The sequence below is a fragment of the Abramis brama genome (genome assembly GCF_963993115.1).
Source record: "Abramis brama genome assembly, chromosome: 15".
Classification (NCBI taxonomy): domain Eukaryota; kingdom Metazoa; phylum Chordata; class Actinopteri; order Cypriniformes; family Leuciscidae; genus Abramis; species Abramis brama.
This window is the reverse complement of record NC_139977.1, coordinates 13,295,219-13,312,367: the sequence shown is the minus strand read 5'-3', so window position 1 is coordinate 13,312,367 and position 17,149 is coordinate 13,295,219. Positions and strand designations below refer to the sequence as shown.

The following is a 17,149-nucleotide window of genomic DNA, read 5'->3' as shown; positions in this document are numbered from 1 at the left end:
AAGTAAAAGTTAAATTATGTATCAGTCATAACATTAAAATAACAGTAACATATTTTACATTCCCTCATTAAAGTCTAAAAAACACAAAAACAAAGCCTACAATTATGTGACTGTCCATACATGTTTAGATAAATGTTGAGACTGAGATGTTCTGAAGCACTCATGTTCTGGCTCCTTCATTTAACAATACCAACAACAAACATATTATCGGTAACAAGTTTATTGTAATAGCTATGCTAAGGTTCTGGGCTGGTCTGTTCATGGACAGAATCAATATTGTAATTGTAACATGTTAGCGATTAGCATACTAGCTTCTCCTGTAAAATCCAGAGGCAGCAGAGGACACATGCTGGGACGTGGACAATAGAGGACAACGTGGAGGCGTGGAGCAATGAATGTGCAGACGTCTTTCAGAGCAGGTCGGCAGAAGTGATCTTATGTCAGCTACTGCTGGGGTCAAAGGTCAGAAAGACAGGAGACAGAAAAGCTGACTTTTCCCCTGTAACCCTCTGTTCTCTGCCCACACTGCCATAGCTTGTGTTGAAGGAATGTTCCAGATTCAAAACAAGTTGCTTTATCAACAGATTACCACAGAAAAATAATGTTTGAAGCATTCCTTATTTTGTAGAAGCACACTTTTGTAGCCTAAATTTTATTTACAATAATGCATTTACATGAGGCAAGACATTCTGGAGTGTTTAAAAGCATAAATATGATGCGTATTTGTGTTTTTGTTGACAAACTGATATATTATTATTAAACTTTATTTTCAGACCCAGAGGGATCCATAATACAATACATAGACACATACATAGCAATACATAAATATATAGCATAAATATAGCTTCTTCTGTTTAAAAATGTGGGTTTTTTTAGCTGTAAGGCTTCAATGGTGTTCTATGTGGTCGATTTCTGGTCATGCATAACCAACATAACTCTTGTGAGAGTATTTTTCTCTATTTTTGCACCTGTCATGCAAAGGTTACATACTTTACCTGCTTTACATGGACATCACAGAGGATCAAATATGATGATGGCTTGATGAAATTAGAGAAAGGGCCATTATCCCTTGACCATTTCCACCCCCGTGTCCAGCTATCAGGGGTCAGTGTGTGGGCCGAACATCAGCCCAAAGTGACCCCATACCGAGATCTTCTTGACTTGTTGACTTAGTTTTTAACATGCTGACTAGGGATATTGTTCATTCATTATGGTATTCATACACAATCCAAAAAAAACACATATATACACTCTATTCAAAAGTTTGGGGTTGGTGTGATTTTTTTTTTTTTTTAAGAAACTGTTAGGCTACTTTTATTCTACAAGGACGAATTAAATTGATCAAAAGTGACAATAAAGGCAGTACATTGTACATTACAAAAAAAATTGCCAAATGCAGTCCTTGTGTACTTTCTATGAAAATTCAACTTTGCATCACAGGAATAAATTACATTTTTCTATCTATCTATCTATCTATCTATCTATCTATCTATCTATCTATCTATCTATCTATCTATATGTATGTATTCCACAATGCTACTATTTTCACTGTATTTTTGATGTAGCCTTGGTGAGCATAAGAGACTTCAAAAACATAAACAATTCTTATCCGCCCCAAACTTTTGAACAGTTGTAGTCAGTAATAGCGCATTGCTCATTTCACCAAGCAAATAGCTGAATACTGTGAATAAAACGCATGATAATCTACTAAAAGCCAACTTTACATATAATGGATTCATTTACACTTCAAAGAATTACAACAAAATGTTATTCCAGTGAATTCGCTCCACAGAGTCTTTTGGGAGAAAAAAAAAACTTTTGCAGGAAAATACCCATAGTTTTCTCAAAGGTGATAGTGTACTGTACCATATTGTTATAACATCCTTGTATAATTGCTTTCTGATTTATGACCCTCTTTGGTTTCTAAAGCCATTTTTAGCTTTTGCCAGAAGATCTTAGTATCTTCTCCAGGTTTGGGCCAGCGGAGGTAAGTTCGTTTCTTTACCAGCTTCCGCATCCTGTGGTACGGAGAAAGCTGATGTGCGGGAATATCCTCCAGGAACACCAGAACCAGCACATCCTTCTGCTCATCGAAGAGTCTGAAGCTCGCCATCTGGACCTCACTTGAACACCAGTTGCTCTTCAGGTAGTTCCTAGTGATCAGGCAGATGGTCTTGCGGCTGCTGTATATGCCATCAATGATGTTGTCTATTATTGGCCTTCCTGGTTCAAAGTCTCGGTGGTGAAGGCACAATCTCCAGCCCTGTTCTCCTTCTAATTTGGGAATGAGTTCCTCCAAGACCCAAGGCTCATCTTGGGTGTTGTAGGAAATGAAGGCGTCGTACTGGAACCTTGAACCGTTCCGCTTCTTCTTGCTGTCGTAAAAGAAAGCTAAGAGGAGGTAGTAGGCATAAATCACCTGATAGCGCAGAAACTGCCAGACAAACGAACAGACGAGGGTGAGAACGACCACAATACTGCTGCAAAGAAAGCAGATGAAGTCGATTTTGAAGGTGCAGGTATCGGCGTCGAAAACGGACAAGCTCATGTCTCGTAAGGAACGAGGATAGCTACACATGTACTTGTTGAAATAAAACACCTGAGTAGAATTACTTTTCACGGCCCACTCAAAGAAGAACTCATTGTGACAGTCACAAGTGAACGTGTTTTTCCGCAAGTCGAGGACTTCTAGTCGAGGCAGTGACTGAATCAGAGTTTTGTTGATCGCGTCAATCTCATTGCCCTGGGCTCTTAAGGTGGAGAGTCTGGAGAGATTCGCATTCAACAGGAAGTTCAGTGAGCGAAGCTGCGTTCTCGAAAGGATGAGTTTGGTTAGCCTCGAAATGGGGTGGAAGGTCTCGGCCGGGATGGAGTTGTCTTCAGACAGTGCGTTCTTGGAGAGATCCAAGAACCAGAGCTGGGGGCTGAACTTGAATGTATCAGGATTTAGATGACAAAGATTTGTGTTTCCAGCGTAAAACATTTCCAAGGAGGATAAACCTTGAAGCAGATTTGAGGGTATTTTGCCGATTCCACGGCGTTGACTGTGAAGCGTCAATACCCTGAGTTTCTTCAGCTCCTTAAAAGGAGGGTGTCTCAATTTATCATCTGTAAATAAAATGCTGTTGGCATATAAATCCAAATTTTGGAGGTTGGGCATGCCTGAGAACACATTCAGGTGTCTGATAGTTCTAGCTGTTATTTTGTTTGATGACAGAAGCAGAGAGGTCAGGTTCTTCAGTTCTTCAAAAGCATGGGCCTCAATCTCTGAAATCTGATTATCTTGTAAGGTCAAACTGGTTAACTGTGACAAATTTCTAAAAGTGTATTTTTTTATTTTGCTTAGCTTATTAAAATTAATTTGCAGATGCTTCAAGGAATGTGGCCCTTTGCTGAAAGCATCGCCGATGCTTAAAATATTATTTGTTCCAAGCTTTAGGACTTCAAGACTCGTGAGGTCCTTGAACAAACAGGAATTAATGAGTGAAATTTTATTACTATACAAGTACAGAGTCTTCACCTGTGTTAAATTGGCAAAGTCATCACAGGTGAGCTCTTTGATGCGGTTTCTACTGAGATCTAGGAACTCAAGAGTGGAGAGAGTTTGAAAGGAGTTTGTTATTCGAGTCAGATTATTGATTTGCAGAAGCAGTTTTTTTAGTTGGGTAAAACCTCGGAACATGCTCTTCGATAACTCGGATATTTCATTTTCTCCTAAATCCAATTCCGTCAGGTTAGAACAGGGATCAAACATGTGGTCGGCGAGGTGTTTTATTTTGTTAGCATTTAGCCGTACAACTCTCAGCGTTGGAGAACATGCGTTCAGCAGAAGCTTGGTCTTGTTGAGCTCAACGTTTCTATTAAGTCTGATTTTATTCAATGAATTCTTGAAGCTCAGAAGCACATCATCAACACTCTGGGGTGATATATGAACACCCATGAAGTATAATGTTTGCACTGAGGTCAAATATATCTTTTCTGTAACATTCCATGTCATGGTCCCATTTTGACCGCAATAGGATAAATCAAGGTGATCGAGGGATGGAAATATATTGTCAGTGAGCTGAAATGTTGTAAAAGGGTTGTTGGACAAATCAAGCCTTTTTAACGACAAGGGCTTTGTTGCCATCTCATACGAGTTGAAAACATCAAAATGGTTGCTTCCGATGTATAGTTCCTCCAAACATGGTGGTGCAAGAACCGGCTTCACTCGGTCTATGTAGTGGAGGTGGTTTTGTGTTAGGTTTAACACCTTTAAATTCTGAAGCGTGCTGAAAGATGACTCTTCAATGTCTTTGATATTGTTGTCATCCAGACGTAGCACTAGCAGGTTGCTAAGGCCGTGCAGCATCCATCTTGAGACTGCTTTCAGTCTGTTGCGGGCCAGATTGAGATGGGTCAAGTTGGAAAGATTGTCAAGTGCGCCCTCTTGAATTTGTGAGATCTTATTGTTGGATATGTTCAAGTCCTGTAAGTTTGACAAATGCCTGAAGTCTCCAATCTGGATCTCTGCAAAAGCATTGAAGGAAATATCTAAAATCCGGGTCTTTAGGGGTAGGCCTACCCACGGAATCCTGAAAAAGCCCATGTTGTAGCAAAGCACTTTCGGCTGCGTGTCTTTAAGGGGAGTGCTGATAGTGCAGTTATTTAAGGAAAATGCACTACATGGGGAAATGAAACCACAGAAGGCAATATATAATGTGATTTGTTTTAGTGTTCCCATGTTTTTTCTTGTTTCTTTTTTCATGTCAAACAGGAGATACATTGGATTTGCCTTGATTTTTTATTTATTCTGTGCTCTTCACGCAGCAGTGTTTGGCTTTGAATTTCCTACAAATAAAAAATAAAAAATTAATTATTTAAAATTACTACATAAAAAAAACAAAATAAAAAAAAACAGTGCTGTCAAACCGATTAATCGCAATTAATCACATCTAACATAAAAGTTTTTTATATGAGATATATGTGTGTATATATATTATTATAATATGTATACCCAAAAATTCTTCATACAGTGGACTACCAGTAAAATTGATACAAATTTGGGACCAAAAATTATTCAAACACTTTGACCTGACCATGTTTTTCTTACGTGTTTTTTCTTGAATTGCTAGTGCGACCTTTTTGCACAGACTGAACAAAATGAAGCATTGCTTTTGGTAATTTGTTCACCAAAATTGGTATTATCTAATTGTGTAGTTAAATTTAACAGCTGACAGCTATTCAACCTAATTCATTTGTAAGACAGTCTTACAGAAGGATTGCCAAATCCAGTGAAATATCAACTAATTTGATAACTCTGAGATCTTGCCATATTTTATTACCATTTTCAAACTATAGCGAATAAACTGTGATAATGTGAGAAATGTTTAAGGTGTCTGAATACATTTTGGGTTTGACTGTATATTCACACACATATATTATGTAAACACAAACTGTTATGTTATATGCGATTAATTGCGATTATTCGATTTGGCAGCACTACAAAAATTACATAAATGATACATTTAAAAGTAATACACAGTAGTAAAAACTGAAAGATAAGTTAACTTTTGCATATATAATTGTGAGAAATTACAATGAAGTGAATCAGTAAATAAACCCCAATCTATCAAATTATATATCAAAAGGTTGATGTTATCATATTTGCTGTAAAATGGCAAGGCAACCTGAACCTCTCGCAAATATAACAGAGAAACACAACCTGCAATACTTCATTCCATCAGCATAAGCACAAGAGAAAGTCTAACTCTCTGTTTCCTGCAGTTTTACTTCAGTTTACTTGCAGTTTTCCTGCAAAATTTATCAAAAACACACCAGTCTGTGATAAATATAGCCATATGGAATATAATTTACTTACCAAAATCATTATAATCTATAAAATCAATGCCTTCATTCATTCCTATGAAGGTTAATAGAATAGAATAGAATAGAATAGAATAGAATAGAATAGTAAACTTACAAACATGCCTCCAACCGTACTGATATACAGAAATAAAACATTGTACTCACTCACAAAGGTTCATCTCTTCATTGAATTCTTGTCTGCTAAAACCCAGAAAAACAACAGGCTGATATTGTGTGTTATGTTGTCTAGCAGGAAGTAAAGTTATCTGTGGGAGGGAAAAAAAGCTGAAGTAAACCCTTTATATACATCCACACACCTAGCTTCACACCTGCAACACCTGTGGCATATGAACCTAACTGGATTCTAATCAGACAAGTGTTTCATATCATTTGATCATGGTTTGAGTGCTTCTGTGTTGTCTTATGGGATACCCCACAGCCAGTGTTATCATGTGATGTCTCTGTTGTCAGTCATGAAATAGTTATGCTTTGGATGTGACCAACTTGAAGACAATGAGTCACACAAACAGTGAAGTGAGTAATAGTACTTATCTCAATCACATGAGAAGTTGTTCTCTCTACTCTATTTCCTCCATGTTATAGGAAGAGTTTTATTTAAGTTAATGATTTATTACACTGGAATGTTGTGTTTAAACTCTCTTTTGCTCACACTCTTCTTGACGGTCATTACAATAAAATCGTCTCAGGGTATTGCAACACACCTTTTGTTTTGGTGCCCAGCAACATAAGTTTAGCCTAATTTTAGATAAGATGATCTCCAAAGAGAATAAAAAAACAAAATCACCTGTTCAATGCTTCAATTAATTTGTTACAAGATCATACAATTTTACCACCAAAATAATTGTAAAACAAACACAGACATCTGTATTAATATTGTTAAATTTATCTTTGTACTATTATAATAATAAGAACTCACGTATTATATTGTCAATTTATTATTTGTAAAAAAAAAAAAAATAATAATTTGTTTTATAAATAAATGCATATTCTTACATTTGTTGATTTATTTATTGGTTGATACTGATTCCTGTTACATTGAAATGTATTATAATTGTACAATAAATGTAGGATTTATAGAAGATTTACACACAAAAAATGGATGTTTAAAAAAACTTTAAAAAAGGAAACAGCGCTCTCTTGTGATAGACTAAAGAAACAAAAAAGGCGTAATAGTTGAACGCCGAGAGCGTGTTAGTTAAATCTAGATCGATTATTCACGTCTTTCACTGTATCAATGGACGCCGTAGACTTGTTTAGAAAGCTTGGGTCTGGAGCAAAGTTTGATCTGAAAAGGTTTGCTAAAGATGCAGAGAGGTTTAAGGTAGGTTTTGATGCAAAGTACATAATAAATTTAACGTATGCTGGGCTGCTGTTTTATAAAACAAAAGAAATACGTAAATTTCGACTTGAAATGCTGCCACATGGCTAACATGTGTTTCCATTTCCCATTGAATGTCTCTGGAAGTGCTAGTGCTAATCCGAATGAACCCAAACAACGCTAATAGAGTGCTTTAACAAGTAGTATGAGATAGTAATGGATATTTTCCACATTTTAAACGTCATTAGTTTAGTTACTGCGTTGCACAGCCAGTAGAAACAGGAATGTTGGTTGTTACTGTACTGCAGTACTAAATAAACACGTTCATTTGATCACTAATTATTGTGCAACTCTCCTCTCAGGTAGTGAAGTCTCAGAGCAAGAACAGCTCACAACAGCTGGCTGAAACCAGCTTTTTTGGCACAGAGACACAAGAGAACGCTTCTCTGGAGTCCAGACTGAGTGAAGATGACGGTGAAGAAGAGAAAGAAGGGAGTGATGAAGAGCAGGCCTTTGGTAAACGGAAACGTACTGAAGTGGATGAGCCAGTGAAGGCTGCACGCAAGAAAAAGAAAGGAGCTAAGAGAACATCTGAAGGCAAGTCATCTTTCAATCTCTTCAGATTGCTAGCATGTCTATTATGGTTTTCCGACAGTTCTCTCTTTTTGTGAAACAGACACAGAACCTGAAAAAAGCGGGGAAGAGGGGATCCAGTGGATGTCATCACAAGACACTGTGAAAGACCCCAAGAAAGAGTCGAAAGACAAGCTCTCTTTGAAAAGACTAAAGCAGCTTCATCAGGAGAAGGTATAATGTGTTAATATTAATCTTCTGTGGTCAGTCACAGTTGAATATTTTTGTTTAATACGGCTGATTAAAGTTCTGACCGATGCTAATAATTTTCATAATATGGACAGTATTAAAATTTTAAACTCTTTTGTCTAAATAAATTAAAACACTAAAATCTAAAATCATTTTTAAATGCTAGAGGTGAATTTAGACATCACAACATTATAATGTGCAGTATTAAAAATGGATATTCATTTTTATATTTGCATTTAACAGTGGCTTTAAATAATGAAGCGGTATTATTATTATATATAGTAGAGTAGAGAAATATTTACTTTGTGAAATATGGGGAATGAACATAAAAATTTTATATATATATATACACTCACCTAAAGGATTATTAGGAACACCTGTTAAATTTCTCATTAATGCAATTATCTAATCAACCAATCACATGGCAGTTGCTTCAATGCATTTAGGGGTGTGGTCCTGGTCAAGACAATCTCCTGAACTCCAAACTGAATGTCAGAATGGGAAAGAAAGGTGATTTAAGCAATTTTGAGCGTGGCATGGTTGTTGGTGCCAGACGGGCCGGTCTGAGTATTTCACAATCTGCTCAGTTACTGGGATTTTCACGCACAACCATTTCTAGGGTTTACAAAGAATGGTGTGAAAAGGGAAAAACATCCAGTATGCGGCAGTCCTGTGGGCGAAAATGGCTTGTTGATGCTAGAGGTCAGAGGAGAATGGGCCGACTGATTCAAGCTGATAGAAGAGCAACTTTGACTGAAATAACCACTCGTTACAACCGAGGTATGCAGCAAAGCATTTGTGAAGCCACAACACGCACAACCTTGAGGCGGATGGGCTACAACAGCAGAAGACCCCACTGGGTACCACTCATCTCCACTACAAATAGGAAAAAGAGGCTACAATTTGCACAAGCTCACCAAAATAGGACAGTTGAAGACTGGAAAAATGTTGCCTGGTCTGATGAGTCTCGATTTCTGAGACATTCAGATGGTAGAGTCAGAATTTGGCGTAAACAGAATGAGAACATGGATCCATCATGCCTTGTTACCACTGTGCAGGCTGGTGGTGGTGGTGTAATGGTGTGGGGGATGTTTTTTTGGCACACTTTAGGCCCCTTAGTGCCAATTGGGCATCGTTTAAATGCCACGGCCTACCTAAGCATTGTTTCTGACCATGTCCATCCCTTTATGAACACCATGTACCCATCCTCTGATGGCTACTTCCAGCAGGATAATGCACCATGTCACAAAGCTCGAATCATTTCAAATTGGTTTCTTGAACATGACAATGAGTTCACTGTACTAAAATGGCCCCCACAGTCACCAGATCTCAACCCAATAGAGCATCTTTGGGATGTGGTGGAACGGGAGCTTCGTGCCCTGGATGTGCATCCCACAAATCTCCATCAACTGCAAGATGCTATCCTATCAATATGGGCCAACATTTCTAAAGAATGCTTTCAGCACCTTGTTGAATCAATGCCACGTAGAATTAAGGCAGTTCTGAAGGCGAAAGGGGGTCAAACACAGTATTAGTATGGTGTTCCTAATAATCCTTTAGGTGAGTGTGTGTATGTATATATATATATATATATAACACAATATCAATACCAGCCAATCTAGATAAATAAATAAAATCTTTAATAAAAAATATGTCAAGTATAATTGGACTTTTTTTTACCCCCGCAAATAAAGGATGTGTCTTATCTATGCCACTGATTTGATGTGATCGTCTGATGATTAAATTAAAACCCATTATTGTTTTAAACTGGCTGTGTGCGTTTTAGGTGAATCGGGTACGTAATCAGAACCGGATTAACGTGCACGGGACAGACATTCCAGATCCCGTTTCCACTTTTGAGGAGCTGCAGAAGGAGTATGATCTGGACCCGCGAGTCATTCAAAACATCAAGACAGCGGGTTTCCAAACCCCCACACCCATTCAGATGCAGGCCATTCCCCTCATGATGCATGTATGACACGTGTCTGTTGGGTCAGATATAAATGTGTTTGTTTTCCTGATCCTAATTTGAGTGTTTTGATTCCATTGATCTGTTTGGTTTAGAAAAGGGACATCCTGGCATGTGCTCCTACAGGCTCTGGTAAGACTATGGCCTTCTGTCTGCCCCTGCTGGCCCACCTTCGCCAGCCCCTCAACAAGGGTTTCAGAGCCCTCATCATCTCCCCCACCAGAGAGCTCGCCACTCAGGTAAACGCTCAATAAGTTAATAATTGCTGTATACCACATCAAATAATCTACATGTCACCGACTGTTTAAACAGATTGACTGACGTACTGACTGCGATAAAGACTTGCATCTTTTTTATCTATAGACTCACAGAGAGTTGCTCAAACTGTCAGAAGGAGTGGGCTTCAGAGTACACATGATCAATAAAGGAGTTGATGCTGTGAAAAAATATGGGCCCAAGTCAGCTAAGAAATTTGGTATGTTTTGGCACAAAGGCTCTATGAATTCTCATATTTATGGTATATTTCTATCATTATAACTCTCGGAAGAGTTTAGTCAAGTGACAAGTCAATGTTAAAATATAAAAATGTAATTAATGTAAAAGCTTTATGTGCAATTTACATGTTTGCATACTTTTTTTTTTTTAGTGTTGATTATTATACATAAAAACTTTTAATAAAAAAAAAAATTTAATAGTTGGGCTTTGTTGTTAATTGTAGCCTTTATTATAATCATCTGCAAGTAAATGTGCATATACCTATATAGTTTACAGCATTAGCTGAGAGATTTTTGTTTATCTTTAATTTTCCTTTTTAATCATTTTGTTTTCCAGATATATTGGTTACGACTCCTAACAGATTGATATATTTATTAAATCAAGACCCTCCTGCGATCAACTTAAGTAGGTGAGTGATTTGCAAAAGCTCTGTAGTTTAAGTAAATCTCTTCAAAATAAATACATTAATAAAGTATTAATTCTGTGTGTCGATTTTCAAGTTCACCATCAAACACAGAAAACCAGTAGCTTCCTCTCTAGCATGAATGTGTGTTTGCTGTCTGTAGTGTGGAGTGGCTGGTGGTGGATGAGTCTGATAAGCTCTTTGAGGATGGGAAGAGGGGTTTCAGAGAGCAGCTCGCCACCATCTTCTTGGCCTGCTCTTCTCCCAAAATCTGCCGGGTTCTCTTCAGCGCAACCTTTGCCATAGACGTAGAGAAATGGTGCAAACTCAACCTAGACAACCTCGTGTCTGTCAACATTGGACCCAGGTATCGAAACACATCATGTCATTTGCGTTGAGTTACTAGCTGAAGTTTTAATGCTTATTTTGTAGTAAAAGTTCTAACTATTTTGGTTGGAAGCTTGTAAAGACAGCGATAGGACAAAATACATCAATAAATAACAACATGTTGAAATGAAACTAGTAGGGTTGAATTAAACGCATACCTGATTGTCTCCGTCCACAGAAACTCTGCAGTCGATACTGTGGAGCAGCAGCTGCTGTTTGTGGGCTCAGAAAATGGAAAGCTACTTGCCATGAGAAACCTTATAAAGCAGGTCAGTGAAGTTCTCACTTCAGTTATTTGGATGAGCAAATATCAGGTCTTACCTCATAGCAAAAAATAAATAAAGATCCTGAATTTCGTCAGACGCATCATAAGGAGAAGTGTTTTTTTTAGCACTACGATCGTCATAACCTCACAGAATTTCCTTTCAGGGTTTTTTGCCGCCAGTGTTGATCTTTGTTCAGTCTATTGACCGTGCCCGAGAGCTCTTCCATGAGCTGGTGTACGAGGGGATAAACGTGGACGTGATCCATGCGGATCGTACACAACAGCAGGTGATTAAACCGAACCAGATTTTCATTCAAATAATGGCATTATTAATAATTTATTAAAATGTTAACATTAATTATGCATCATTTGCTGTTTCTACTATAGGAAGTACATGTAACAAAGACACTATAAAATAAAGTGTTACCTAGGGCTGTCAGTAACAAATTTTTTTGGTAATCGATTATTTTGACATTTGACTTGAAAAATGACTTAAAGTGCCCCATTATGCTATTTTAAAGTTTCCTAATGTTGTTTTGGAGTCTCCTACAGGTTTACATGCATCAAAGGTCAAAAAACTGTTTAATTTTCTCATAATATACATTTGCACATCACCACATTTTCAATGATTCTCAAACGACTCGTCAGATGAATCAATCTCTCTAAATCCCTTATTTAAAAAATGCCCATTGCCATAACAACGTCAGCTCTGCTTATCCTGAGGCTTCCTACACCGTAAACTAAAGACAGCAACAAACAATGATGTTGATTTTACCATATGCGAGTCCGATGATGAAGCATTGGAAGAACTAGTTATTCAACCCGAACCTCCCTTGCAAGGACGACTCGAGCAGGACGTTTCTCAGTGATTCTCAGAAATGTCTCAGTTTCTCAATTTGAGCCACATTATGAGATGTTGCAACTCCTCACCATCAGCATTAACAAGTGCATGTCCATCAACAAACCGACTATTTTACTTGTACTTATTTATTTTCTGAGTATTTTTCTAATTTATTGCGGTGAACACGTGGAAACCGTATCAATAACAGTGCATACATTAGCCGAGCTCTAGCGTGAATGACTGATGTAACATAAATGTTGGTAAAACAAATATTGCTCCATACTTAATCTTTCCTCAAAGTAGTGAGAACGACAGACAGTCTGCATTAATAGACGGTTATAGGTAATAGTGGCCCACAACTGATTATCAGAAGTATTTCAGTAAGACTACAGTAATGTGAGTTAACCAGTTAGCAGGAGACCTACACAAAACTCAAAACTAAGGATTTTGAACACCATCTTTCAAGAGTTTGTGAATCCTGCATTGAACTGAACGAGATTTGAGAAGCAGTCGTCAGTGAAATAAAGGGAACACCGCTAAAGTTTAGGATTATACTGCTGTGATATCATGGTAAAGATGAACTTTAACCACTGATTCTTCACATGCTTGTCCTTAGGCAGTGAAAAAAAAAAGGCTTTACCTTCACACTGTAGAGCACAGCGCCGTCTTCTCGACATGATGCAATACAGTGTCCACAGGAATCAGCTGTTGGCTTGAGGTTCAAGTTTTCTCTGATGTCTGCGCGTGCAATAAGTGGGCGGGCAATATGCTAATGTTTCGTCTTGATGTCACAACGAAACGGCTTATGACTCGTTTGAAAAACGATTAATTTCATTAACTCAGAGTCGACTCTTACTTTTGAAAGACAATAACTTTATATACGGTGCACTTTCAGATTTAAAACTTTGCAGGATGTTTTCATTCACTATGTTACACACTACATGAAAGGTAATTTTCAAAAATCCATAATAGGGGCACTTTAAAATACATATATTAACAATGAGGCAATAATAGATGGTTCAAATAAAGTATCAAAAGCAAGTAATCATATGGTTTAATTGAACAACACTGTTAAAATACATAATGTAATATACATGTAAACATAATCAACTTTACATATGATAACAAATGCCTGCAGAGGGCGCAAATGGCTTGGTAATTACTTTTACACTTTACAGCATGATCAAATCCTTGTTTAATTTTGGCTAAACAACATTTAATTCAAATGTTCACGCAATCTTTAATATTTGGCCACTACTTTATGATAGGAATAGCCACTGTAATTTCTTGAACAAGAATATGTGGACATCAAAACTTTCGAAAACTTTTTTTTAACTTTTGAAATCGCAATAAACAACAATTTGTATATTTAGAAACATATTGATGTATGTGTTGATGTATTGATGTATCTCCTGTGTTGGCATAGGTTTATAAATGCTTTACGTTACAAATCTGTTGAAATGGCGCACGTTGCGTTCCCAGATGAACGTTATAAGCAACCCAAACTCACAGCATATGCAGAGATGGAGTTTGTTAACTGAGCTGCTCCACGCTCGTAACAGTGCAACACTTGAAACACAAAGCGCGACTGACTTTATATGCGTTTTCAAATGCACGTTATTGAAAACCCAAACTCCAGCACATGCAGAGACATCAGAGAGCATTTACTGTGAATGGAGACGCTGGAAGGAAACTCGTAACCTGCAAGCATGTAAATAATAAAGCATAATAAACCCGCCATGCATATTTATTTAATTGAATCACAGCCTTTGTAATTTCACAATAGCACTGTTATATTATGATTTTTAAATGTTTTTTATACATCATGCAGTTTTATAGGTCTAATAATGCGTTTCATGGATTCTTATCTGTGGAATGCGGCTCTCCCGGTTAATCGACGGAAAATTGCAATCAACTATTTTGTCAAATTGAGCACTCAAATTTAATCAAGGAATCATGACAGTCCTATTGTTACTGTTGGTTCATGTTAGCTCAGGTCTGTTAAATATTAACAGATACAACTTTTGATTTTAATAATGTATTTTTTAATAATGTATTGCTAAATGTTAAAATTAATAATAAATGCTTTAGAATAATTTTTCATTGAGTTTAACTTGCGTTAACAAATGGAACCATATTCTACTTTGTTACCTATAGATATATACATTTTAATTTCTCTATTTAGTTTATGGCCATTGTCATGACATAAAAAGTAATGTTTCTCCTTGTGTTTCTCATCAGAGGGACAATGTTGTGAGCAGTTTCCGTTCTGGGAAGATCTGGGTGCTGATCTGCACGGCTCTGCTGGCTCGTGGAATCGACTTCAAGGGCATCAACCTGGTTGTCAACTACGACTTTCCTACCACTGCTGTGGACTACATTCACCGGATCGGTGTGTGTCTGAGTAGAGGATATGAATTCATGTTGTGGAACTTTATTATACTCAGCTCGGTGCTTTTTCTTTGTAGGGCGAACAGGAAGAGCAGGACACAAAGGAAAGGCAATAACTTTCTTCACAGAGGATGACAAGCCTCTCCTTCGCAGGTAATAACAGCACTGTTGAACTAGTTATTACAAGGTTAAATCATCATTTGACATTTCAGGGGCATCAGTTTTCTTATGGCAAATGATGCAATAACTTCTCACTTTTTTGTTGTTATGGATCAGCATTGCTACTGTCATAAAGAAGGCTGGATGTCCTGTCCCTGACTACATGATCGGGTTGAAGAAAATCAAACGGTGGGGTTACGCCGTTATATTATAGGCTATAGGCGTGTGTTTTCAGTTTATTTACCACCACATACCACTTTCAAGAATCTTTCTACTGTCAGTTCCTTATTCATTACTGTGGTTTGGAGATAAAGCATGTTTAGCACGCCATCAAACATCACACTATCATTTTTCACCACACAGGAAATTGAAACGTCAGCTCGTGACAAAACCACCCAGACGCTCAACTATTCGCACAACGCCTCGCATGCTCTTCGAGAAAAAGATCGGCAAGGGAAAAAGGTTTGTTCAGGATCACGGTGCAGATTGTGAAAAGAGTTTGTTTTAGCCTCACAGAATGAAAAGAACAGGACCAGAATGTAATTGATTTAATTATAATGGTGATTTTTGTTCTTTTACTTTCACTGTTCATTTTCAGGAAAAAAAGAAAAGTTGCAGACAAAGAAGCAGAAGCAAAAGGCAAAGCATCAGAAGTTGTTTCTAACAGCTGATGTGGCACACCGTACAGACTGCTCATTTTTTCTATCCATCTTATTGTCTTTAATAAAATGAATGTTTACCAGTGTGTGTGAAGATCTTATTGTTGTGACATTCTGAAGTTGGAACAGAGCTTATTGAAACCTGTAGTGCTACCAGGTTACAGCACATACAACATTTCCACGAGGTACTGAAAGAGGGTCCATTCAGAATGATTTGGTGTTTATCAGATGAGACAGGCTTTTAAAAACAGGCCAGAGTCATAGGCCTGGTTTCACAGACAGGTCTTAGATTTAGCCAGGATTAGTTCTTAGTTCAATTAGGACATTTAAGTAGCTTTAATAAACATGCCTTAGAAAAAAACATTACTGGTGTGCATCTTAAGACAAAAGATATGCAAGTTGATTTCAGTTAAACCAGCTCAAACATGCATTTTAGTCTGGGACTAGACTTAAGCTCTGTCTGTGAAACTGGGGGCTAATGTCTATCTCTGATTTTTCATACTTGATTCAGAGCCAGCTCAGAGACTTTATATCGATTTCGTCAAAACTATGTATGGCACGTTTAAGCATAGAGTAATTCTTCTGTTCGCAGCGAATCAGATGTTGAGTGGGATTTAGAACAGTGAACTTTTCATTGCATTCATGTGTCCATTAGGACCCTGTTCAATGAAAGCATGTAAAACATTTTAACTAAAACCATATTGTATCTGATTAATAACTTTATTAACTGGTGAATGCACAAAAAGTTTAAAACTTTTGTAACTGTGTTATAACCCTTTTATTACTACATTTCCCCTGTTTTTCTTTAAAGAAAAAAAATTACATGAAATGTCAAATTTTAAATAAACTACAGAAAAAAAAAACAGTGTTGGATAAAAACTTTTTGTTTTTCAAAATTTATGAGAAATTCTTTTTGAAATGTATAAGATGTGCAAATTTGTACAAACATACTATCTGAGAATTACATTGATATCAATGGATTTAATTAAATTCATTTGACTGCTCAAAAACTAAAAAAGTGAATAACATCATGTGTAAATCCTCAGCCTGGACCAAATGGACCAGAAAAGTAATATCTTATTTTGATAGTTTTGGTTCATTTGCACTAAAAACTATGCAATAAAATATGCATTTCATTGGTTATAGGGGAACTCCCTACTTTGTGTGTGTAGCAAGACCATATGCTGGGCTGCGTTCAGCCCCGACAAAACGTTGCACAACGTTTTTTAAACAGAAACGGTGATGCGTTGAACACACTGTTCTGATGACGCAAGAGTTGCAATGGCAGCTGAGAAGGCCATTCTTTGTGTTCTTTGTGAAGAATTTTCGGAGCCTGATGAAGTCGGTATAAATATGTGTTTAATACTACAAAATATGCCCGATGTTACAGTTACTGCACTTGTCGCCCAGAACAAAAGAGAACATCCCAATCGAGTGAAGGGATTGCTGAAACTGAAATGGAAGCACACATCTTACCTAATTCAGACTAAAACACATCTATTTAGCCTCACATACTGACTTTATTTGTATTTCATACTGTTTTTTCTGTATCCCTGTATTTTCTTTCTCATT

General features: G+C 37.2%; 2 protein-coding genes across 5 annotated transcripts; one reads left to right on the top strand and one right to left on the bottom strand.

Annotated features, from left to right (window-relative positions):
• Nucleotides 1-748: 748 nt before the first annotated feature.
• tlr22 (toll-like receptor 22) lies at nucleotides 749-13,036 on the bottom strand. Of its 3 annotated transcripts, none has more exons than XM_084137142.1 (3): nucleotides 13,009-13,036; nucleotides 6,013-6,113; nucleotides 749-4,830 (listed from the first exon to the last, which is right to left on the bottom strand). In XM_084137142.1, exon 3 carries the CDS (start codon nucleotides 4,763-4,765, stop codon nucleotides 1,874-1,876), a length of 2,892 nt encoding a protein of 963 aa, XP_083993268.1. In that variant the 5' UTR covers nucleotides 4,766-4,830; nucleotides 6,013-6,113; nucleotides 13,009-13,036; the 3' UTR covers nucleotides 749-1,873. The 3 variants fall into 3 exon arrangements, with proteins under 3 accessions (XP_083993268.1, XP_083993267.1, XP_083993266.1); XM_084137141.1 differs by lacking the exon at nucleotides 13,009-13,036 and adding an exon at nucleotides 11,421-11,513; XM_084137140.1 differs by lacking the exon at nucleotides 13,009-13,036 and having other exon boundaries at nucleotides 6,013-6,257.
• Nucleotides 7,044-15,663, top strand: ddx52 (DEAD (Asp-Glu-Ala-Asp) box polypeptide 52). Of its 2 annotated transcripts, none has more exons than XM_084137143.1 (15): nucleotides 7,044-7,193; nucleotides 7,553-7,783; nucleotides 7,863-7,993; nucleotides 9,795-9,980; nucleotides 10,073-10,216; nucleotides 10,341-10,452; nucleotides 10,809-10,881; nucleotides 11,039-11,242; nucleotides 11,441-11,531; nucleotides 11,692-11,814; nucleotides 14,610-14,760; nucleotides 14,837-14,912; nucleotides 15,036-15,107; nucleotides 15,282-15,380; nucleotides 15,517-15,663. In XM_084137143.1, the coding sequence occupies exons 1-15, from the start codon at nucleotides 7,103-7,105 to the stop codon at nucleotides 15,587-15,589; spliced, it is 1,857 nt and encodes a 618-aa protein (XP_083993269.1). In that variant the 5' UTR covers nucleotides 7,044-7,102; the 3' UTR covers nucleotides 15,590-15,663. The 2 variants fall into 2 exon arrangements, with proteins under 2 accessions (XP_083993269.1, XP_083993270.1); XM_084137144.1 differs by having other exon boundaries at nucleotides 7,082-7,189; nucleotides 7,549-7,783.
• Nucleotides 15,664-17,149: the final 1,486 nt, after the last annotated feature.